The sequence below is a fragment of the Hakea prostrata genome, chromosome 3 (assembly GCF_041222555.1).
Source record: "Hakea prostrata isolate BN-2017 chromosome 3, UWA_Hpros_2, whole genome shotgun sequence".
Classification (NCBI taxonomy): Eukaryota; Viridiplantae; Streptophyta; class Magnoliopsida; order Proteales; family Proteaceae; genus Hakea; species Hakea prostrata.
Window position 1 is genome coordinate 13606212 of NC_142602.1, and position 23921 is coordinate 13630132.

At 37.2% G+C, this 23921-nt stretch overlaps 4 protein-coding genes and 1 pseudogene across 4 annotated transcripts; 4 read left to right on the top strand and 1 right to left on the bottom strand.

The window, feature by feature from the left end:
• The first annotated feature begins 4195 nt into the window (after positions 1–4195).
• On the top strand, positions 4196–5949 carry LOC149020943 (putative xyloglucan endotransglucosylase/hydrolase protein 26). Its single transcript, XM_089147018.1, has 4 exons — positions 4196–4448; positions 4696–4796; positions 4923–5116; positions 5200–5949. The coding sequence occupies exons 1-4, from the start codon at positions 4271–4273 to the stop codon at positions 5606–5608; spliced, it is 882 nt and encodes a 293-aa protein (XP_089003144.1). The 5' UTR covers positions 4196–4270; the 3' UTR covers positions 5609–5949.
• Positions 5950–9690: 3741 nt separating this feature from the next.
• LOC149020944 (putative xyloglucan endotransglucosylase/hydrolase protein 26) lies at positions 9691–11361 on the top strand. Its single transcript, XM_089147020.1, has 4 exons — positions 9691–9946; positions 10184–10284; positions 10406–10599; positions 10684–11361. Exons 1-4 carry the CDS (start codon positions 9769–9771, stop codon positions 11090–11092), a joined length of 882 nt encoding a protein of 293 aa, XP_089003146.1. The 5' UTR covers positions 9691–9768; the 3' UTR covers positions 11093–11361.
• A 1729-nt stretch (positions 11362–13090) lies between these two features.
• Positions 13091–14458, top strand: LOC149020945 (putative xyloglucan endotransglucosylase/hydrolase protein 26; annotated as a pseudogene).
• Positions 14459–16254: 1796 nt separating this feature from the next.
• On the top strand, positions 16255–18657 carry LOC149020946 (putative xyloglucan endotransglucosylase/hydrolase protein 26). Its single transcript, XM_089149183.1, has 4 exons — positions 16255–16600; positions 17363–17463; positions 17554–17747; positions 17831–18657. The coding sequence occupies exons 1-4, from the start codon at positions 16426–16428 to the stop codon at positions 18252–18254; spliced, it is 894 nt and encodes a 297-aa protein (XP_089005309.1). The 5' UTR covers positions 16255–16425; the 3' UTR covers positions 18255–18657.
• A 2929-nt stretch (positions 18658–21586) lies between these two features.
• On the bottom strand, positions 21587–22900 carry LOC149020947 (uncharacterized). Its single transcript, XM_089147021.1, has one exon. It carries the CDS (start codon positions 22702–22704, stop codon positions 22294–22296), a length of 411 nt encoding a protein of 136 aa, XP_089003147.1. The 5' UTR covers positions 22705–22900; the 3' UTR covers positions 21587–22293.
• Positions 22901–23921: the final 1021 nt, after the last annotated feature.

The window sequence follows — 23921 nt, forward strand, 5'->3', positions numbered from 1 at the left end:
CTATGAACTTGTGGTGAATGTTCACCCTTTTTCATTGTGAATGTAGACAATTTTAGTGGCTTTCCTTGTATGATTATTGATTCACAATTTCCTTTACTTCTCTGCTACTTCCATAATTTGTCAGCTCTACAAGTTGATTTCCAATCAAAATGTTTTTAGGTTTATCCATTAGTTTACAGTGTGGTTTCATCAGTCACTCATAGCTTTTTCTTATTTCCATCACTTGAGCACCTTAATGACTTCACCAGCCAAATCCCCTCCCTCCCACCCCAAGATACACATTACACAAACCCCCTCCCCCCAAAACAACATCCACCCACAGGTCAAGAACCATCATCTTTCAGTGCCCACAGGTATGAAACAGCAATCAGGATTCTTTGTTTAGGTCTGAACTGTACTCATGAAAGGTCCTTCTCATGTCTCCTCGTGAATCTCATGCGCTTCACTCGTGGTCATGGAGACAATTTTTTTGTTTGACGAATTAAGCTAAAGTTCTGTTGGTCTCCAGCTCTTATTTCTTTTGGGTTCTTCTTCTTTATCCAGGGAGTGGATTGAGGGGTGGAGAGACAGACAGGTCCATTTACTGCCAAGAAGAAAAAAACTGTATAGAAAACAAAAAATACCGATTAAATGATTGCCCGGCAAGACAAATCAACCAAAATCCCACCAGCTAAGAGTAACATAATGAGAAAGCAAACGAATCAGAAGCAAACAAAAAAGATTACAAACCCCCAAAATGACAATTTGTGCAATGTGCAAGAGACGTGAACTGGTTTGTTTAGATGCAGCTGGTTTCTACTAAGGGGGTTAATTCTGTACCAAAATTACATTGTTTTAAAATTTGGTATGATATGGTACAAAATCGAATTTTTCAATTCGGTACTGTACTGTATTAGTTTTAGGTACCGAGTACTAGGGAAAGCATCCTCTGTTATGCACAGCTGCACAGCAGTACACTTAGATGTCAAATAATAGGCTGAAAAAGCAAAAAAATTACAAGTCTATTTTGAACTTTTTCAATTTAAAATCATGCTATAAATTTCAACTATTGTTTGACATTTAAGTGCACTGTTGTGCACAACAGAGAGCTAAGCATAGCAGATGATTTTTTTTCCCGAATACTGTACCATTTTATTGTTTTGCTATGGCATTAATTTTGATATTACATCTTCAATTGTTGCTCAACTGTGTTGTATTTTAGTTTACTTGGAAATGACTGTGGAATATGCAAAAGGCAATCCTGGTTGCTGTGCTGAAGCATATAGCCATATAGATACTATATGCAAGAACCTTGAGTCATGAGATGTGTATTGAAGTATTTTTCTAAGTAAGATTGTGATTTTAGGGGTTCTTGACACATCTATTTAGCTTGTTCAATATATTAAGGTAAAGAACCATAAACCAACTTAGGCATTCAATTAATTAAATACGGTTTTGGAATCGAATGAGTTCTTTCATATTGAAATTATACCTTACCATATATTGGACCATTTTTCAGCACCGACTTCATATTGAATCCGTATCATACCGTTTTTTTCTTACCTTATTGTATAAAATACATTACAGTACAGTTTTGGTTTTGAAATTCGGTACGGTGCCGATATTGTTCCGATTTACACCCTTATCTACCATGAATTCGGTTCTTTTTCTCTTTCTATGGTTTTGTAGTAGTTGCTTTGGCTAGGAAGGCTGCTGTCTCTACAGGGAGGATCAGCTGGCCTCTTTTCTACCTCTTGGCTCAGACATTTGTAATGCGGATGCCTTGCTTTCTTGTGCTGTTGAATGAAATTATCTTTACCAAAAAAAAAAATAGTAACTGCTTCAGTTTCATATTCATAATTTCAGCTTTCTACAAGTTCTGATGGTGCTGTAAATTCAGTTTTGCTGAGTAATAATAGAAGTTTGATTCTAATAAATTGAAAGAAGGCTATTATTTGATAGTCTTTGTCCTCTCAAAAAGATTTCCTTTCACGGATCACAAAATCTTATTGAAGACGTTCTGTTTTCATTTGTAGCTTTCCAACAATCAACATCATCGGCTAGTAATTGTAACTTTGTCTGATTTCCAACGACAAAAAAAAAATTTGTAGCTTTCTATTCTTTTTGAAGTTCTTGAGTGCTAGCTAGTCTGGAAAGTAAATGGCACGCCGGTGTTGCAAGTTGGGTTGGGTTTGGCTATATAGTAATAGTCTTATGGGGTGTGGGCCTCTTGGAGAAAAAAATTCTTTGTTGTACACGGCTCTCTACTGTGCACATCAGTGTTCATAAATGTCAAATAACAGACTGAGATTTAAAGTTTGATTTCAAATTGAAAAAGTCCAAACTAGCCTGGTAATCTTTTTGCTCTTTCAGCATATTATTTGGCATCTATGTGCACTGCTACGCACAATAGTTGATTTTTTTTCGGGCCTCTTGGGCCCAATTGGTCCACACCAATTTATGGCTCACTCTATTACCTGGTATCTGGGTAATTAGGCCATTGGTCAATTAACCATGCCAGTCTATCTCAAATTCTCGACTAGGGTTCCTATTGGCCTACAACATATACAACACTGTTATGGACCCATTCGCAACTAGGCTGAGCCCCAGTCATAATAAATTAGCTAATCAGCCCAAGCCTATCTGAACACCACCCAACTAGAGGGAAATGGATGGTCCATTTCTTTGTCAAAAATGGACCTAATAAAATTCCCAGGTACTATTGTCAAGTCATTGAAGCCCAAACCATTTCATATGAATATGGCTATTAAAACTTCAGAATTTTTTTCAGAAATAGACCATCCATTTCTCTCTGAATGAAAGACACATGTCCATCAATCACATCCAAATGTTCAAATTAAATTAAAATTAAAAAATATATATATCTTCTAAATATTACCCTCAGCCTTTGGATATAATCAATGGACATGTGTCATTCATCCAGAGGGAAATGAATGGTTAGAAATGGATATGATAAAGTTCCATGGTACCTTTGGACCAAGCCCACTAAATTGAATTCCTTGAAAACAAAATCAGAATATGGACTGGATCAGACCAGCCTAATGACCTATATCTCCTTGGGGCTTTTTTTTTTTTTTTTTTTAGCAAGGCTTGAAGTGACCGTCGAGATTGCACCATGTAATAAATAATAGAGTTAATTCATCTACAAAAGGTTCTAAAGTTGTAAGAGCTAAATGAATGTTTATGGCGCTAAAGACTATTTCTTCCGTGAATGCACTTTTAATACAATGGTGGCAGCCTTCTATGTAAAGTCAATATATTTAAGAAAGTCATGTTCAAACCTCTACTCCAACCATACCTTCCCCCACCTTGTGGGCTTAGGAGCCCTAGTTGTTATAATTGGTTGACGAAAAAAATAAAATAAAAAGAGAAATGATGTTTCAATCCTATTAAGAGAAACTAAGAAAATGGGAGACACATAAATATATGAATTTTAAGGGTGAGATATGTGATTTGAAATTTTTATATTTATAATTAAACACCAAATTTTTAATCAGGATGATTAGATCTTCTATTGATTACGTGGTGCAGCGTCTGATCGAAAGAAAAAAAAGAAGATTACACGTGGACTTTAAAAAAAAAAAAATCTTCCTGATGGATTTTTTTTCTTTAAAAAAAATGAAAACAAAAAGAGAATTCAACAATACCATTGCATAGAAATAAATCATGATATGAACTCAACCAATATAAAAACAATTTACCCATGCTTTTCAGACTGTTTGTTAGTTACATCATACAGAGAATACAGTCATTGAATCCTAACACATTCACGTATTGTCTTTCAAAAACCACTTCGATGTCAATTTTCCATAACAATTTAAAAAACCAAGTGTCATCATAGGATTATTTTATATATAATAATGGGAAAGCTTGATTTTCTTCTTCTTTTTTTTAAATAATTTGTTTTCACAGTTGAATATTAATGCCGCCCTTGTTTCGTTTGCCGTTCTTTCCTAACCTCTTCTGCAACTATATTGCTCTTCACGTCTTAGATGAGTTGGTCACCTTAAGACAAGAACAAAGATCGACCTTAAGGTCCACCGCAGAAATATACCAAGAAAGACAACGTTCCAACGACGAAATAAAAAACAGCACTAGAACAACTGGATTGAAAATTGATTAAGATTGATCTCTTTGTCAATGTATTCTATATAAGCTGCAGTCATCATAAACCATCTTCAGTGCTTGGCTTCTACCTATCTCCAGAGAAGGAGGTAGCTGACAAAGAAGAGAGAAGGATATACATAACTGAGCTTTTGGGTTGGAATTAATGGCCAACTTGGGAAGCTTCTTCTTTGCACTTGCATTCTTCTCTCTGAATATTGCACTCAATCCGAGTCATGTAGATGCTTCATTTTATGATTCTGTCTACTTTACCTGGGGAAGTTATGAAGCTAAAATTTATGGTACTGGTGATGATCTTGAGCTTGTGCTAACCAATTCATCAGGTATGTCGTTTCTCTATATATTGATTGTTTCATAGTGGCCATGCCAGTTATTTCATATTATAGAACTGGTGCATGTCCTCTTCTGATATATGACTGAAATTGGAATTTTCATTAAATATACGCTTTAGATCATACATATCTATATAGTTGAAGCATGAAAAACAATTTAGTCCTAATATTGAGGCACTTAGCTTCTCCTATACATTCTGCTAAATTCATTAATGGCTTCTTTTGGTTTGATTTGCAGGTTCTGGAATTCAATCTGATTACCCATACCTCTTTGGCAGTATGGAAATGCTGATCAAATTAGTACCTGGGAATTCTGCTGGCACTGTTACAGCCTACTATGTAATTAATTATCTTTCCTTCTGAGCTTAAAACACCAGACCAAATTTGACATTTTTTGTTTCTCTCATGAAACACTTGAAATTAGTCTGGCTAACCAAATTCCAATATTCTAATTTTGTGTTGTAGTTATCTTCAACTGGTGACCAGCATGATGAGATAGACTTTGAGTTCTTGGGCAATCAATCAGGACAACCTTACACTGTTCACACAAATGTCTTTGCTAAGGGTGTTGGAGGCAAAGAACAGCAATTTAAACTCTGGTTTGACCCAACTGCTGATTACCACAACTACACCATTCACTGGAACCCTAGTGAAATTGTGTAAGTAAATCAAACCCAATTCAAGACTCAAAATTGTTTGTCTTAGGTGCTTCAATGTTGTTAATTTGGTCTTGTGGATTCAGGTGGTTTGTTGATAGTATGCCAATCCGAGTCTTCAGAAACTATGAGAGCCAAGGCATTAATTATCCAAACAAGCAAGGAATGTGGCTATATGCCAGCTTATGGGATGCTGATGAGTGGTGCACACAAGGTGGGCGTGTGAAGACTGACTGGACCTGTGCACCATTTAAAGCAGAATTCAGAAATTTTAGGCCAAGGGCTTGCCAATGGAATGGACCAGACAGCATAAACCAATGTGCTGCTAACACCCCTTCCAACTGGTGGACAGCTTCTGAGTATAGCAAGTTAACCTACAGCCAAATTGGTCAGATGAACTGGGTTAGAGACAACTACATCATCTATAACTACTGCACTGATTATCAGAGATTCAACGGGAACATGCCACCAGAATGCAGTTACGAACAATATTAGAAGCAAGCCCAATTCAAAGATTGATTCTCTGATGTCTAAACCATTATGCAGGAACCGAAAGAGATGAATCAATTTTTGATGTTCCCCTACTGTTGAATCATTTGTGCTTCTGACTATAAAACAATTTTCTACCCGCTTGTTTTTATCTTCCCAACTTTGTAAGATTTGTAATTTTTCTGTGACCATGCGATCTTGTGTTGTAGATCCAACTTGTCCCAGTTTGTTTCTTTTCCAAAAGTTCATCATTGTTTCAAAATTAAGACTTGTTTCATATACCAATATTTTTTGGGCCCTTTTATAGAAAGGTGAGCGAAGATTTTCCTAGTTTGCAACATGTTCTACTACTCTTGACCTACTGTTACTATGATGTTTTACTCCATTCATGGTGGCTTTTCAATAAATTGATCTACTTGTAGATAACAAAATGTTTTATTCCATATGTAACATATGGATTCAATTAATCAATTTTCAAACTAAGTTATATGGACAAGCCAAATTTTCTAAAACCTCATGGTTTGAATAGTCACGATGATGCCAATACCAATCATACACCAATGTTTTTGATGACATAATATAAATATAAAGCAGCAAAGTTAATAGTACATTCGAAATTCACAAACCACTTCCTCTTCGGTAAATTTGTTTATTCAAAAACTTTAATGTAAAGCTCTCATTGACATTTCAAAATTCTTACAAAAATCAGATTGTGTTGTGCTTTTGCTGCAGTTGCTACTGAGTTGCTATGGATACGTTCCTTACTTGGAGAAATTGGGGCTTTTCTCCCTATTGCTCCTCAGATTTGGTGTGACAATATTGGTGCTACCTATATGACTGCTAATCCTATCTTTCATGCACGCACCAAACATATTGAGATAGATTTTCATTTTGTTCGGGATTTGGTTGCCACTCGTCAGCTTGTTGTTCGATATATTTCTACTCAGGATCAGTTGGCCGATTTACTTACCAAGGGTCTTTCTCGCGCTCGATTCTGTTATTTGAGAGACAAGCTTATGGTATCTGTCCCGTTATGCTTGAGGGGGTCTGTTAGAGAGTTGACTCAATCAATGACTCAATAGCATATATTTCTACACTACTATCTCATTGTACTATAAATACATATGCTCACTTTAATAAAACATATTAGATATTCCTTCTATCAGTGTCTCATAACATTATGTTAATACACATAAAAGTTCTCTTTGTGGTCTAGAAAATGTTAACCTAGTTATTTTTCTTAAAGTGAAAGACAGTTGATATCATCAATAAGAGATGTTGGTCATTATAAATTGAGCAAATTCCCCTACATTTTGTTTGGGAGTAGTGCTGCTCCAATCAATCCACATCAATCTAGACCTTTCATATTAACGATCCAGATTTAATGTGAACCCAACTTTAAATTCATGCCCGCCGACAAGAACAACTTATTCTATTTTTCTTTTTTGGGCGGGTTCGCTCAAGAGAGAAAAAAGAGAGATGCTTTCTATCAAACCAAAGTAGATACTCCCCCATGCTCCCACGGTCCGCTTAGCGAGGAATAGAAAGGGAGGACCCGGGCCAGAGTAAGTTGGGTTGGGGTATAGAGCCATAAGCGCAGTGGTGGGGTGACAGAGGATGTGTATGCATAACATATCCATCACGCTTCCTCGATCTATCCGGACTAGACTATAGCAAGCTTCCTATTGGCCTGTCACCTATCATCCCTCTCCTGGTTAGAGTAGTTAGACAGAGAGTCGCTCTTCTCATCCACCTTATCAAAAGAATAGTTGTCTTCCTCATGTTGACTTGAAGTTGGTTAACTAGTCATTGGTCTTTACCATTGGATTAAGAGAATTGTGTTCCCTGGTTCAAAGGTTGGGATTTAGGGTTTAGGGTTTATACTGCTCCCAAGCATTTTCAAATCCCCCTTTGTGGTGGTATCTAATCTTCAAAAAGTATAGAAAAACCCTAATGCCCCCTTTGTAGTGGACTGATTTGGATTTGGCCAGCAATACTGTAATAAGTGGGCCCAACTGGTCCATACCAACTTATGGCCCACCCTATTACCTATAGGATCTGGGTAATTGGGGTTTTAACCTTGCCAATCAGTCTCGAATTCTACATTGTTGTTGACCCAGTCGGTGCAATTTGGGTCTTAACCTTGGAACGCAACTCTGTTTTGGTCATTTGGGTAATCCAATTCAAAACTTGTAAATTCTGTTTTCAGATGTAAATCCGATAAGTCAGAGCAGGACTTCCCTTGTAAATCTATGCCTCAATTCACAGATCTACCAAATTTCAAACAAGAACTACTCTCCGTCGGAGTTTCTTTTCGGCTCTTTCTACATTTTCAAATAAGACTTTTAGCCAAGAAAGGAAAAATGGTAGAGAAACAACGAAGGCTAGAAGGATTGTTTAGAAACCCTAACCCTAATCGTGGCTGGGCGTTTGTTTTGTAAATTTAAGAACTTTTAGGCTGAGAAACTGTGATTTAAAAATTTTACATTTATAATTAGAATTTTTTATGTGGATCTTTTTAGTAGTCCATCAGTCCATGAAATAATGTTGGGTCCTTTTCGTGTAATAAATTACATTTAAGTCTCATAACAACTAACACCGTCGTTCAAATTTCAAACCCATAAGGACCAAGATACCCTTTAGGTTGTTTGATGACCAAAATAACTCTCTTATATATCCTACTTACCTAAAAACAATTTTTAGGGATTCTTACTTCGAGAAAACAAAAGAATTGGCCAAAAACCGTTTGATATACTGTTTCGTTTCTAATGATCTATACAACATAAATTGAAATTTATGAAAATTTATGCTTCCAGAAACACTAACATTGCATTTGCTTTCTCAAAGCAAAAGTTTGTGCAAGTTGAGTTTAAGTAAAAAAGTTTAGAAAAAGATTTTCATGGAATCCATTCTAAACATAAAAATCTGCTAAATTCCTATTGACAATAAATATTTTCACTTACAAAAGCAAATTTTGTGGACCCTAAAATATTGTTCCACTTCCAAAATCAACCAAAATAATTTCTAGTATATTTTTCAAAGCCCAAATACTTAACGCCTTATCAAATGGGTTCTTAACTCACATAATTAAAAAAAAAAAAAACCCTTCATTCCCTTCTTTACGACTAATGGCTTATTTTATTTTTAAAAAGAAAAAAAAATTAAAAATATCATTGCATATAAAATCATGACATGAACTAACAGTATAAAAATAATTCTTTATCTATAAGGCTCATATAAGTGATTTTCGTATTGTTTGTTTGCTGCTATGTTGAAGACTACAATGAAGTCATTGGATCCTAATGGATTCACGTGTTGCCTTTGCATGATACCTAAGACTCATGATCAATCATCCATGATAACCTTTTAAAAGACGAAACATCATAAGATTATTCTCTAAACATGTATATAATATTGGAAAGCTAAGTTTTTTTTCTTCTAATTAACCAAATCAACTCAACAACAGATTCAATTACCTTCAAATTTGAATAATGCCGCCCCTTCTGCTTTCCTTCCTAACCTCTTTTGGCAAATATATTGGCATTCACGTCTTTGGATGACTTGGTCCCCAACCCACAAGTAGTCAACTCCATTTTTCTTCTTCTTCTCCTTCTCTCGCGCTCTCTAAGAGCTGAGAGATGAGCGCGTTGTTTTTGTCCCTTGCACGACATCATGCATGCCCCGCTGCCAGCTTGCCTGGACGTGAAAGGCCCTTCTTTTCTCATCTGTGTGCTGTGCTCTGCTGTTCCATGGCTTTACCAAGTCTCTGATCTCTTCGTTCTGTGCATTGCCACAATGTAAACGTGACCTGATGAACACGCTTACCATCTCATGAATTTCTGGGCTTTTGCGTAAAACTGCAAATAATAAAAATCTCGATCTACACCAACTTCTGGAGATCATATTAATAGAGATTGTCGGTTCATCTGTCCAGTGAGTGCTTGACACTTCATAGAGAAAGACGAGAACAAAAGTTGACCTAAAATATATGAATAAATAATTGATTGAGGTTTATTCTATTTGTCAATGTATTTTGTATAAAGCTGTCATCATAAACCATCTTCAGATTCATCTACGTTTCTGTTCTAGCTAGCTTCAGAGAAGGAGAGCTAGCTGACAAAGAAGGGAGAAGGATAAACACTGAGCTTAGGTTTGGGTTGGCATTAATGGCCAACTTGGGAAGGTTCTTCTTTGCACTTGCATTCTTCTCTCTGAATATTGCACTCAATCCGAGTCATGTAGATGCTTTTTTTTATGATTCTGTCTACTTTACCTGGGGAAGTGATCAAGCCAAAATTTATGGTACTGGTGATGATCTTGAGCTTGTGCTAACCAATTCATCAGGTATGTCGTCCCTCTATATATTGATAGTTTCATGGTGGACAGTTATTTCATATTATAGGACTGGTGCATGCCCTCTTCTGATATATGACTGAATCTGGAGTTTTGATAAAGCGTATCACACATCTACATATCTATATAGTTGAAGCATGAAAAACAATTTAGTCCTATATTGAAGCACTTAGCTGCTTCTCCTATTCTGCTAAATTCATTAATGGCTTCTTTTGGTTTGATTTGCAGGTTCTGGAATTCAATCTGATTACCCATACCTCTTTGGCAGTATGGAAATGCTGATCAAATTAGTACCTGGGAATTCTGCTGGCACTGTTACAGCCTACTATGTAATTAATTATCTTCCCATCTGAGCTTACACAACCTGGCCAAATTTGACATTTTGTTCTCTCATGAAACACTAGAAATTAATCTGGCTAACCAAATTCCAATCTAAATTTTGTGTTGTAGTTGTCTTCAACTGGTGATCAGCATGACGAGATAGACTTTGAGTTCTTGGGCAATCAATCAGGACAACCTTACACTGTTCACACAAATGTCTTTGCTAAGGGTGTTGGAGGCAAAGAACAGCAATTTAAACTCTGGTTTGACCCAACTGCTGATTACCACAACTACACCATTCACTGGAACCCAAGTGAAATTGTGTAAGTAATTCAAACCCAATTCACAGACTCAAAATTGTTTGTCTTAGGTGCTTCAATGTTGTTAATTTGGTCTTGTGGATTCAGGTGGTTTGTTGATAGTCTGCCAATCCGAGTCTTCAGAAACTATGAGAGCCAAGGCATTAATTATCCAAACAAGCAAGGAATGTGGCTTTATGCCAGCTTATGGGATGCTGATGAGTGGTGCACACAAGGTGGGCGTGTGACGACTGACTGGACCTGTGCACCATTTAAAGCAGAATTCAGAAATTTTAGGCCAAGGGCTTGCCAATGGTATGGAACAGACAGCATAGACCAATGTGCTGCTAACACCCCTTCCAATTGGTGGACAGCTCCTGAGTATAGCAAGTTAACCTACAGCCAAATCGGTCAGATGAACTGGGTTAGAGACAACTACATCATCTATAACTACTGCACTGATTATCAGAGATTCAACGGGAACATGCCACCAGAATGCAACTACGAGCAATATTAGAAGCAATCCCAATTCAAAGATTGATTCTCTGATGTCTGAACCATTATGCAATGCAGGAACCGAAAGAGAAGAATCCATTTCTGATGTTCCCCTACTGTTTGAATCACTTGTGCTTATGAATATGACCAATAAACAATTCTCTACTGGCTAGCCTCAATCTTCCCCGACTTCGTAAAATTTATAATTTTTCTGTGCCCATGCAATCTTGTGTTGTAGACCAAAACTTTGCAATAAGCTATTATTTGATTCTCAAATTTATAAGAACCGACCTCGTGGCTCTTTCTTGGGTTAAAATTAATTTTTATTGTCTTTGTTTATAACAGCTTTTTTAACAAACGTCCAGCACGTAATGATTGGATAGTCCTTTAGACCAGATTCATATACTAATATTTTTTGGACATTTCTATAGTGAAGATTTTGCTGGATTCAACTTCAGTGCTACTGTGAGCAAGTGCAGCACATTTAGTGCGCAACATTAAAGTATACCTCAGATTTTGCTAGTGTGCAACATGTTTTACTGCTACTATTATTATGTATTATTCACGTAGGCTTTTCAATAAATTGATCAACTTTTAGATCTGTGACAATGCTGACTTAAATGGACTAGCAAATTTTCCCAAAACATCATGTTAGAACAGTCACCATTGATGATATCAATGCTAGTCAATAGCCAACAACCTTTAAGGCTTTTACAGAAACATGAAGGATATATGGTATTCCACCTTATTTCATGGTGGGTAGTGTGTCCCCTAATCTATATTCAAGCACAAGAGCTCAACTTCTAAGTAGAGCCATTTTGTGTTTAAATAATCGATGTCAAGTCTTTGGATAAGTCATCACAAGGATCTTTCGCACAAAAACCTTAACTCTAACGGACTCTCATTACATGAAGTGATAAAACAACATAGGAGTTCAAAACCTAATTAGTTATATGCCATAATAGTCTATCAGCCAAAAGGCCTCTTCTAACATATGATATATAGCAGCTCAAAATGAATTCTACCTAGACTCAAAACTCTTGTATGGTTCAAAATAATTTGATTTCAATTACTTGTGAAACCTATCAATATTAGAGACCTTGTAACTTATCAGGTTTCCATGAATTTAAAGACACATAAGGATCCTTCTATAAGAATGGGTGTAATATATTGTTTGAAGGATATGGTGATAACCCTAAATTAGTGTGGAAGCATACAATGGAACCCCTCCATAATTTCTCTCCCTCTCCTTCTCTCTTTTTCACTCCATTTCAACAATCAATAATCAAATAAGTCCCAGATAGAGCCCTTTTCCTTTATAATCATCAATATCCAAATAGGTCATCAACAGACTATCTTAACCCAGCAACCAATGAGGCATTAACGATGAGCCAAACAAACCCTTTAAACGTAGCCAAACAGGGACGTACAGTTTGTGAAAATAATCTCACTGAGTCAACCGAGTGATCATTCGGCACAACAAGGTGGAATTGGTCGATCACTCTTGTCCAGTTCAAGTTTCCACTTTCCAGGCTACCTCATGATCATGCTTGTCCTGCAATTAATTAGGTTACTGGGCCGGTTGGTCCAGCTACTTATTTGGTTCCATTTTTTTTCTTCTGGAAAAGTTTTTGGTTACCACTACCGATTATAAGATATTAATAATAGGTCCTAGACAAGAGAAAGGCCGGTTTGAATTTTCTTCAATCAACAAAGACGTACATGCATACACGAAAAACTCCATTTTTCGTCTTCTGGTCTTGCTCTCTTTGATCAAAAGAATAATACTAAGAATTAAGAAAGGCTACCTACCACCTTATATATGTTCATCAAACATGCAAGCCTGTGTTGATTATGAAAGGAACAACACTAAAATAATTGATTAGATCTTTTTCACTTTCTTAAGTGCATGCTATATAAAGCTTTCATAAACCATCTTCAGATGCCGGAGCTTCTAGCAATTGTTCTTGGCTAACATAGAAGAAAAGGATATATATACTGAGTTTTTGGGTTGGCATAAATGGCCAAACTAGGTGGTATCTTCTTTACAGTTGTAGTCATCTCTTTGATTGCACTAGACCTGCAGAATCCTGTAGGTGCCACATTCCCAGAGAATGTCTATTTCACCTTTTCTTCTTTTTTTTGGGGTGGGGGGTGATCAAGCCAAGATTACTGGTAATGGTGATGATCTTCAGCTTGTGCTAACCAATTCTTCAGGTACATGTTCCTCTGATAGTATGCCAAGTAAACAATACATTTCTTGGTTGAGTTCTCAGTTTAGTTTATTAATAAATATGTAAATTCAGATATATTAGATTTCTAGAGTATACTAGTTTAAAGTGCATATTTCCTGTCTCAAATAATTTTTGGACTGGGAACATTTTTTTTATGGATGGCATTGACATGGTGCAGTGCCTCTCATTTACTCATCTTAATATACAATGGAGATGTCTTATTTTCCAATGCCTTCTAAGGCTCTGAAATTCAATCCGATCAAGCATATTTGGAGGTACAGAAATGCTAATCAAATTAGTACCGAAAATTCTGCTGCCACTGTTACAGCTTACTATGTAATTATTTTCCCATTTGATGTGGAAGGCTAGCCATGTTTGACATTTTTTCCTCACATACCCACTTTAGAAAATGTTATATCTGAAATAAAATCTGGCTAATTAAATTTCAATCTAAATTTTGTGCTGCAGTTGTCTCCAACTGGTGACAAGCATGTGAGATAGACTTTGAGTTCTTGGGCAATCAATCAGGACAACCTTACACCGTTCACACAAATGTCATTGCTCAGGGTGGTGGAGGCAAAGAACAGCAATTCAAACTCTGGTTTGACCCAACTGCTGATTACCACAACGGCACAACCACACCATTCACTGGAACCCAAGTGAAATTGTGTAAGTTCACACTTGATTCAAGACTCCAAAGTCCAAACTACGGCTTCAATGTTAATTTGAATTTTCTATTCTTGTTTCAGGTGGTTTGTTGATGGTGTGCCCATCCCAGACTTTAGAAACTATTTATGCGAGTCAAGGTATTGCCTACCCAAACAACCAAGAGTTGTGGCTTTATTCCAGCTTATGGAATGCTGATGACTGGTGCACGCAAGGTGGGCGTGAGAAGATTGACTGGAGCTGCATGCGCACCATTCGTTGCAGAATTCAGAAGTTATAGGCCAAGAGCTTGCCAATGGTATGGATCAGACAGCACATACCAATGTGAGCTGCCAACACCCCTTACCCCTGAGTAGAGCCAGTTAAACTACAGCCAAATTGGTCAGATGAAGTGGGTTAGAGACAACTACATGATCTATAACTACTGCACTGATTACCAGAGATTCAACTGGAACATGCCCACCGAATGCAATTTGCCACAACATTAGAAGCAAGTTCAAAGATTATTTCTCTGATGTCTACGTCATCATGCACGATCCAAAAGGGACATCAATTTCTGAAGTCCTCCTAGTGTTTGAATTTTTTATTTTTATAAATATATACGAGAAATAAATAATTCTTTATTGGCTACTTATTTGTATAGTCCATAGACTCCATACAACGAGTCTGGATCACCTCCCAGATTGGTTTTGATCACAAAATTAAAGGTGTGGTCTACTTGGTAAATATTAAAAATAAATAAAAATAGTTTTATCCAATGGGATCCACCCTGTTTCTTTGGTCAAAATTCGCTAAGGGCCTGTTTGGTTACATGAATCCAAAGATTTCAATATCAAAGTCAAGAATTATACCCGTTTGGTTGTAAAAATCTCTCCCATTGAAATCTGGAAATTCACCTTTTACACTCAAAAGGTGAATCCGATTTATGGGTTAGGGGGTGAAATTGTCCCAGGTTTCAAAAAAACTATACATTTGCACATTCATAAAAATCACGTCAATCAAATAGTTTTTTAAGAATGAATCCACATATTTCATTCCACAACCAAATATCTAATTTTATAAATTATAACTCCATAGATTTGAAATTTATATATTTGAAATCTCTAAATATTTAAAATCTCCAGACTCATGTAACCAAATAGACCCTAAGGGAGTACATTGTGCTCCTTGTAAACAAAGTCAATATCAACTCTCCCTTTCTTTAGTCAAAACCCATTAGGGGAAGTTATCTGGACATGTTCCTATTTTTGTGGTCAAAGTCCGTTATCCATATGACAAGTCTAGATTTGCTCTCCTAACGAATTTTGACTATAAAAATATGGGTAGGGCCACTAAGTAAATATAAGGAAATTAATAAAAATTGTATCTCTATTTGTAGAGAATACATGTGAACAGTCCAAACCCTACTTGGGTAAGCATGGAGTTCCAAAAGACCCGGCTGTTTTTTCTTTTTCAAATACTAGCGGCAGTCCAAATTCTCTCCACCCGGATAGCCTGTCCTCCCAGCCCCCCACCTACACACATAACTTGCCCCAGTAGACAGGCACACCCATATCAGTCAAATTTTTATTTATTTTTTGTTGGTGAGATATCAGTCAAACTTTGAAGGTGTGAAGATGGGAGACGCCTGCCAGGTGGAGAGTATCTACATTAGGTAAGCAATTTGATTTATTTTCCAAGAAAACTCAACACAGGCTCTGCAAATCTCATAAAATAGGTAAACAACGTCCATTACAAGCCAAGCAACATGGAGAATCTCTCTGTATGAGATACAACCTCTGATCTCCTGATACATTCATAGATTAATAACCATACATGTGATCAACTAGAACCCTAAAAAGGTTCTTTTGTTCTTTTAAATATTTTTTTAATCCCCATAAGATGATATGATTAACTACTTTAACTTGTTTATTAATCTTTGATTTGGTGTAATCCACCTGCAAATCTACAATGTTATCCTCAGCAATCAATGGGAGTATGTTCTTCATATTTCTATAATTTTGGTTTTAAAAAAAAAAAAAATTCTTCCGCAGTTAGTGGCATTCACGTCGAAAGGTTTCAAAAATGAGCTGTATTCAAATTCAAATCCTCCTTTCTCTCCTCGTCCAACCGAATTAAGCACCAACCGTTTATCTCTTTGGCCCTAACCGGGCCCATCTAGTTGATATACTGTCCAATGAATGACTGACAGGTGTACTTAGTCACATGGGTAGTAATTCTTGTGGATTTATTAAAAGACGTGAACTCCACTTTATTTGTTAGGAAGAAAGGACCACAGAGCTCTTACTCATCAAAGCTACCGGTCCGGTTGAACCTGAAAGAAAACCCTAAACCATGTGCTCTTCCTCAATCTATGTTTTTTGAAGCCGTTTAAAAACCATTTTCAGGTTGCATTCAACCTTCACTTTTTCTATCTTCAGAGGAGAATCTATTGTTCTTTTGCTTCTGGGTTAGCATGGCTAACCTTGGAGAAGCTCTCTTCTTTGCTCTTGCAATCTCTCTGGTTGCAATGAATCTGAGTTCTGTAGAGGCAACATTTCCAGAACATGTCCACTTTTCCTGGGGAGGTAATCAAGAGTTGATTGCTGGTAATGGTGAAGATCTTAAGCTTGTGCTAACTAATTGGACAGGTATGTTCATCTGCAGCACATTACACTTCAAAATTTTTTTGTCATTCTCTTCATCTTTCTGGAAATTGAAATCACTGATGAGGAAGATGGCCGGCCTTCTTAGAACTACATAATAGCATTACTTCATACCATGTAGGCTGGCTTTTACAGTAACAACCTGCAATAACATAACATGCAAATATTTTGATGTTTCAGTATAATGACTTGAAAGTTCTTAAGATTCCAGAGCAGTAAAGTTTAGGCTTTGTACATAAACCTAGTGTGTTTAACATATTAATTACAAGATGGGGGGAAAAAGAAGAAGAAGAAGAAAAGGGAACCGATCTGAGTCAAGTTACCATGACAATCAGGCAACCTGACTCGGACAATAAAGAAGGCATCTTGGCTGGGCTTTTGGTTGAGTTACCTGAAAACTATGTAAACTTGATTTGAGTCCTGGAGCTGACAAGTTTTAAGCACAGTTCCTCAGGCTCAAATAAGAATCTTTTTGGTATCACAGAGACCACAAATCAAACTCATGACCTCACAGTTCCCCTCTCATTTTCTCATACATCTGTCCTTGTTTTGGGGAGGGATTGATGAAAAATGATGGTACCCAGTCGCTTACAGTGACTATTTTGGATTTCCAATAGAAGTATCAGACACTGAGATGGTGCTGTCCTACCCAGTAATTCATAAGGAACCTGTAATGTTTTGGTCATTAAGCTCAATCTCATATTCTCATCCAATTCCTTGCTAACTTGCCTTGGTTTGGTTTGTCAGGATCTGGAATTCAAACAAAACATGCATACCTCTATGGCAGTATGGAAATGCTAATCAAATTAGTACCTGGGAATTCTGCTGGCACTGTCACAGCCTACTATGTAACTTCGCATCTCCAAAAATAAAACCAAATTTGATCTTTTCTCCACATACTTGAAATCTAGCTAAATTCCATTCTCAATTTTGTGCAGTTGTCTTCAACTGGTCCGAAGCATGACGAGATAGACTTTGAGTTCTTGGGTAATCTGACAGGAGAACCTTACACTGTCCACACAAATGTTTTCACTAACGGTGTTGGACACAAAGAGCAGCAATTTCAGCTATGGTTTGACCCAACTGCTGATTACCACAACTACACCATACACTGGAACCCAAATATGATTGTGTAAGTACCCTCAACAGGACCTGCCCAAGATGGTTGTTTCCATGCTTCATGGCACATCACCACCGTGTTCACTGCTGTTTCAGGTGGTTTATTGATGGGCTGCCAATCCGAATCTTCCAAAACTATGAGAGCCAGGGTGTTGCTTTCCCAAACAAGAAAGGGATGAAGGTTTATTCCAGCTTATGGAGTGCTGACACCTGGGCAACACAAGGTGGGCGCGTGAAGACTGACTGGAGCTATGCACCTTTCATAGCCAGATATAGAAATTTTAGGCCAAGAGCTTGCAAGTGGAGTGGACCAGTTAGCATCAGTGAATGCGCCATTGATACATCTGCCAATTGGTGGACATCCCCTGTTTACAGCAAGCTTAATTACAGGCAAATTCGTCAGATGAAGTGGGTCAGAAAATACTACATGATCTATAACTACTGCACTGATTATAGAAGATTCAACTGGAAAATGCCCCCTGAATGTTCTTTACTGGACTTATCCTTGGAAGAATATTAGAAGCAAGCAAAGAAAATATGGTTACCAAAACTGGGGCACCAAAGTTTGGATCCAAAAGATATGAATGAAGACTAGCCACCTCATATCGTTTGAATCATTTCATATTAAAATCCGTGTCAGCTGTATCTTCCCAACTATGTAGTAAATATTCTACAAATTTCTTTTTTTTTTCATTTTGCAGACCAAATTTTTTTGTGATCTTGGATTCTTGTACTACGGACAAGAAAGTAAAAGTATTTCATTTCTCAGTGCTGGGTAACTGCAACAACAGATTTTTCTGATGCAAGGAGAGAATGATAATATATCTTTGTAACTTACAGCACTTCTTGTCAAATGTTGATAGTGCAACAAAATATATAACATTGCTGTGAAAACCCCCAACGTTAATGATTTTATATGGATATGATTTTTTTTAATTAAAGAATTAGTTGATTGCATTGAAATTTTAACCCTTATATCAAGTTTTTTAGCTTTCAGTTTAGAAAACAAATTCATGCTGACTTTAAATATTCGATTCCATTCCAGACCAAATCATTAAAATACAACATTATTTCACAGTTGACATTCAATTTTTTGGTAGAATTTGGTGGTTAGCATTTAATGTTTGGCATTGTGGGTTTCCACTATTAGTCTTCATGAAATCTCTCCCCTCCTCCTTCACAATGTAGAATGAAAAAGCCTACAATATGAAAACTTAAAGCTAGAACCTAGAAGTATGTAGGTACTCTCTCTCACTCAATAGAAAGTTCTGTACTTTGTTACCAATACTATTTGTGAGATCAACACAACATCACACTGAATTTGGCAACAACCTTCAAGTCATTGAAAGAATTTCCAGCGACATTTCAGATAAAAAGGTGAGGTAAGATTACATTGTCCTATTTCAAATATAGTTGAGTTAGTTCCACACTTATTCTTAGGATTGGATGCAAAACTGTCTATTGAATCTTTAACATAATTATAATTCAACACATTTACATCTAACCAAATGATACTTAGCAATCAAGGTTCTACACACATCAAATTCTGATTTGTTCATATCTTGTAATTGAAAGTTGGAAACAAATTAATCTTAATAAGGAACCCAATTGAGTGATCATCATTAGCTGTCAAGTCTCCAAAACATGAGATGCTACATATAAGAACAAGACATTTCTTGGTTGATTCTCGACTGAATCAATGGCCCACAATTTGTTTTACCCAGGTACTTTGGACTACCAAGTTCTAGAAAACAAGGCAGATAAAAATGAGACAAATATGGGGGGGACATGTTGCTGCTTTTGTGCCACTCATGATTCATAAAAAGACTCTGCTCATCTTCAAGCTCTGAACTGTAAAAACAATCACTAGCCAAGGTACCTCATTCCCCCCAGCAAATTTGCCCTGTTTGTTTGATCAGGCTCTGGAATAAAATCAAAACAAGCATTCCTCCACAGCAGTAGAGAAATGGCACTCAAGCTAGTACCTGGGAATTCTTCTGGAACTGTTTACAGCCTACTATGTAACCACAAAATTGAATATACTGAACCCAAGTTGATGTTATTGTCACACTTCAAACAGCTAATTTATATCCTTTATTTGAGTAGTTGCCTTCCTCCAGTCCAAAGCATGATGAGGTAGAGCTTGTGTTAATGGGGAATCTATCAGGAAGAACTAACAATACACCCCCCCCCCCAGAACATTTAAATATAGGGTAATGGCAGAGGAATCAACTTTATGTAGGGTTGTTAAGGTACACTTGTTTAGGAAGGAAATTCATGACCTCATATTGAGATTTATATAGAAAATGTATTACATATCAAATAACAACTATATGCTTATATACAGTATCAACGATATCTAATAAGACACTGGAAATGGAACTGGGGTGAAAGAACTCGACTCCAAGAAAGGAGATGGACAAGGAATTTGTTCCATCAAGAAACCCCATAAAACCAGGAACTATGTATTCCTTATAAATAGGAATGAATCCCACCCCCATTTGTAATGTAATTTTGAGAAAGAAAGAGAGAGAGAGAGAGAGAGAGAGAGACCTTTTTAGAAAGAAAGGTATTGCAACACCTCAGTTGTGTGAAAAGTTTCTTTGTTCTTAGTACAGTTCTATTTTTATCCAGTTCTGTTTCTTGTGAGTATATCTTTGTCCCCATAAAACCAGAACTGTGGACAAGGATTTGTTCCATCAGGAAACCCCATAAAACCAGAACTATGAACCAGGGGTTGTAACTGTGATCCCCAAATGAGGTAATTATCAGAGGATAATTTGATGGACAAATGGTGGTGAACATTTGAGAATGAGAGGAGTAGAATCCAAAGCTTGAAGATCAGAAGGCAGAATCAGAAGCCACTGTTGCAGAGTACAGCAGCAAGAAAACACAGTGACTCGAGCAAGAAACAAGAAATGTAGAGGAGAGAGAGGAATCGGGGAAGAAAATTAGGGAAGTAGAAGACCCTGTTAAGGTACACATGTTTAGGAAAGAAACTCATGATCTCATATTGAGATCAGTAATATATTTATATAGAAAATATATTACATATAATATAACAACTATATGCTTAAATACAGTGTCGACAATATCTAATCCCTAATAAGAGTTGAACCAACAGATTATTACAACTACACCATACCTTGTTACCCAGACCAGATTGTGTAAGCTGTTCCACGGGGACTTGATAGAGCATTTGTTTCACTAATTCAGCATCCATCGATAAGATGTTTATTCTTCTTTCACCCAGTTCATTGTTGGGCTTCCACTCCAAGATTCCTGGGATTATGAGAGTCAGGGCAGCACTTACCCAAGCCAGCAAGGAATGAAGGTTTAAACCAGTAATTTTAATGGCTGATTACCAGGGCAAGATGGGCATGTGAAGATTGAAACTAAGCACCCTTAAAATCTAGAGGTTTAGGCAAAGGGCTTGCAAGTGCAATGAAACAGTAAGCATCAGCCAGTATGCCTCCATTTCCCTCATCAACTCGTGGAACCTCCCCATTAAAACTTATAGCTGTGATACTTACATAAAAGGTTCGATGGGCACATGCCCACTGAACGTCCTTTACTGCAATACTAGAAGCAAGCAAAGAAAGTGTGGTTCCAAGTCAAGACATCTAAGTTTGTTAAAAGGATATGAATAAACTTGTGTTGGCCATATCTTTTGAATTGTGTCCACTTTTATAAATAATGAATGGATTTTTAGTGGTTATATATATCTTTCCAACTTTGAAGCATCTATTAGTAAAGAGTAAGAATCCACAAAGAACGAAAATATAAAGCTGGGAACAGAAAACCTCCAAAGGTCAATTGAAGCTAGATGTTAAAATGGTCTTTGAAGCCCAGGAGGAAATGGTTCAGGAGTGTCATGAGAGATGTGGAAGCAGCCTGCCATTCTGTACTTTCTGCTCAATGGAGATATGTGTAACTCAAGAAAAAGGGTAAGGTTAGCAACCACATGAACATGGTTGAACTACAATCCCCAACAGATTACTACGGTAGAAGTTTACCATGATCAAGATCTAATATGCAATACTACCACCCATTCTGTCATCTAAGTAGCTCATCCACCTTGGTTCAAACCACATCCAAGGTGTCTGCAAAGCAAATCACAGTATTGTCGAAGAAACTGTATTGCACCCAACAGAGATAGGTGAGCATTTAAATGTGTAAGGAAGATGGTTGACTCTTAAAAGGTCTAACCTTGGGCAACTTGACAGAAGAGCAAGCTTGATAATCAGAATTCCCAACCAGCAAGTCTTAGAATGAATAATTCCCTCAATGTTGAAGTATTAAAACAAACCAGAAAGAAGAAATTAGAGGATGATCCCATAAAAACTGACAGACTCAGATAGTGAACCATGTCAGATTCTCTTGGTTAACGAATTTAAAGCAGAAAAATGAAGACAATTATACATGAAATTAGGACCTGTAAGGAATAATAAAGAAGATTAACAAGGGAGATAGCTACAAATCCAAAATGCTTTTGCATATTAATAAAAATTCTTATACAAACACTGAGATCAATTCTACAAGAACCCATTAGATCTTCGTCACATAATACAAAACCAGACACCCAAAACAATGAGAAATGTACCAAACAAAGCAAACCCAACATGGGTCTCCTCTCCAAGAAGCATAGCCGATATTGCAGTCGCCGCAAAAGTCGTAGCATTGGTCACAGGTACTGCAAGGGATATGGGGCTGTCACTCAGAACAGCGAAGAAAGTCGCAGAGGCCGATAGATTTAACAAGAAAGGAACAGAGTACTGCCAAACTAATAGGAGTTCTACCCAATTTTTCAAATGCCCAAGTAGCCGTCGATGGAGTTGAGGAAATCGCTGAGGCTTTGCCGAAGAAGACTTGAGCTTTTGATCCCAAATGAGAGCACCTTTGCGCATCAAAGCGTTTGTAACCCCCCAAACTAGGCCTATTGCAATCATCTTCTCCACATCGCGGCCCATCTCCTTCAACTGGAACTCCTCGACGCCTCTTCAGTACCGATTAACTGTTAACTCGCGAAAGGCCACAGTATTGTAGGAAGAGAACACTGCCAGGTCGCGTGCCGCCGTGCCGTGCGCGACCTACTCCTAGAGCAGGCCAGTTACGAAACTGGGATCCTCTTTTTCTGGTCAGTCTCATAGCCCAGTGATGGAAAGGGGAGCCTGGAGCCAGATCAGTTCCCTCTTATGGCTCACTAAGATATAGGTGGGTTCCATGCGGAGCACATTGTTCTCTCTAGGGAGATGATCTAGGGATTTTTGTTCGAGCGTAGGCATTAGATTTGGACACGTAGCCATGGAGATAATCAACGACTCTGATTTACTTGATTGAATTTTATAAATAAATATAAAAAATCTTAAATAATACAATTATTTACCACATAAATTTTCAAATATTGGCCATTTGCAAGAAAACTCAGATGTTATCAAGCCCTGCAAATGGCGAGCTCTACCAAAGCTTCAAATCTTAACCACAATTTCCCACAGAACATAGAACACCGAATGAGAAAGAAAATTAATATCAAACCCTGATCTTGAATCTCAACAATAGATGAGTTTTTCTTTCAGCATATCACTAAAAACCTGGACATTTCTACTTCAATTTAATGTTGAACCGAAATTTTCATTTGTTGCTTCTTTTTCTTTATCTATCTTGTTGTTTTCTTAGCTCTCAACTCTATCTCTGATTTTTAGTATTATCGTCCATTATTGACTCAAGTTTCAAAATGGTGATCACCCAAAGGCTTTCAGCCTGATTCCAACAAAAGAAGTCGGGGGAACATTGTTGGCTTGGAAACCGAAAGCGTATCAATTAGCTTCTGCTAAATCTGTGCCAAAAAAAGCTCAAACAAAAAGGTTCTTCTAGTTAGAATGGGTCACCGAAGATGAAAAAGTAGGTTAGAGCTTCACCTGAAGGAGAAGAAGATGGAAGAGAGGATGATAGTTGGGTTAGGGTTTGGTTGAATCTGAATCTTGGCCTCTTTTTTTTGTAAATTTTGTTTGAATGAAGGTGTGTCGTGAGTGTAAATTTGTAAAAATTTAGAACCTCAAACAAAAAGGTAGTTAATTGAAATCGTTAGATCAATACCTCAACACATGTCGAAAACCTGGGCATGCGTGGACCATATCCACACAGTGCCAACAAAAATCCCTGCACCCCAGACTTTGTTGTGGCATGA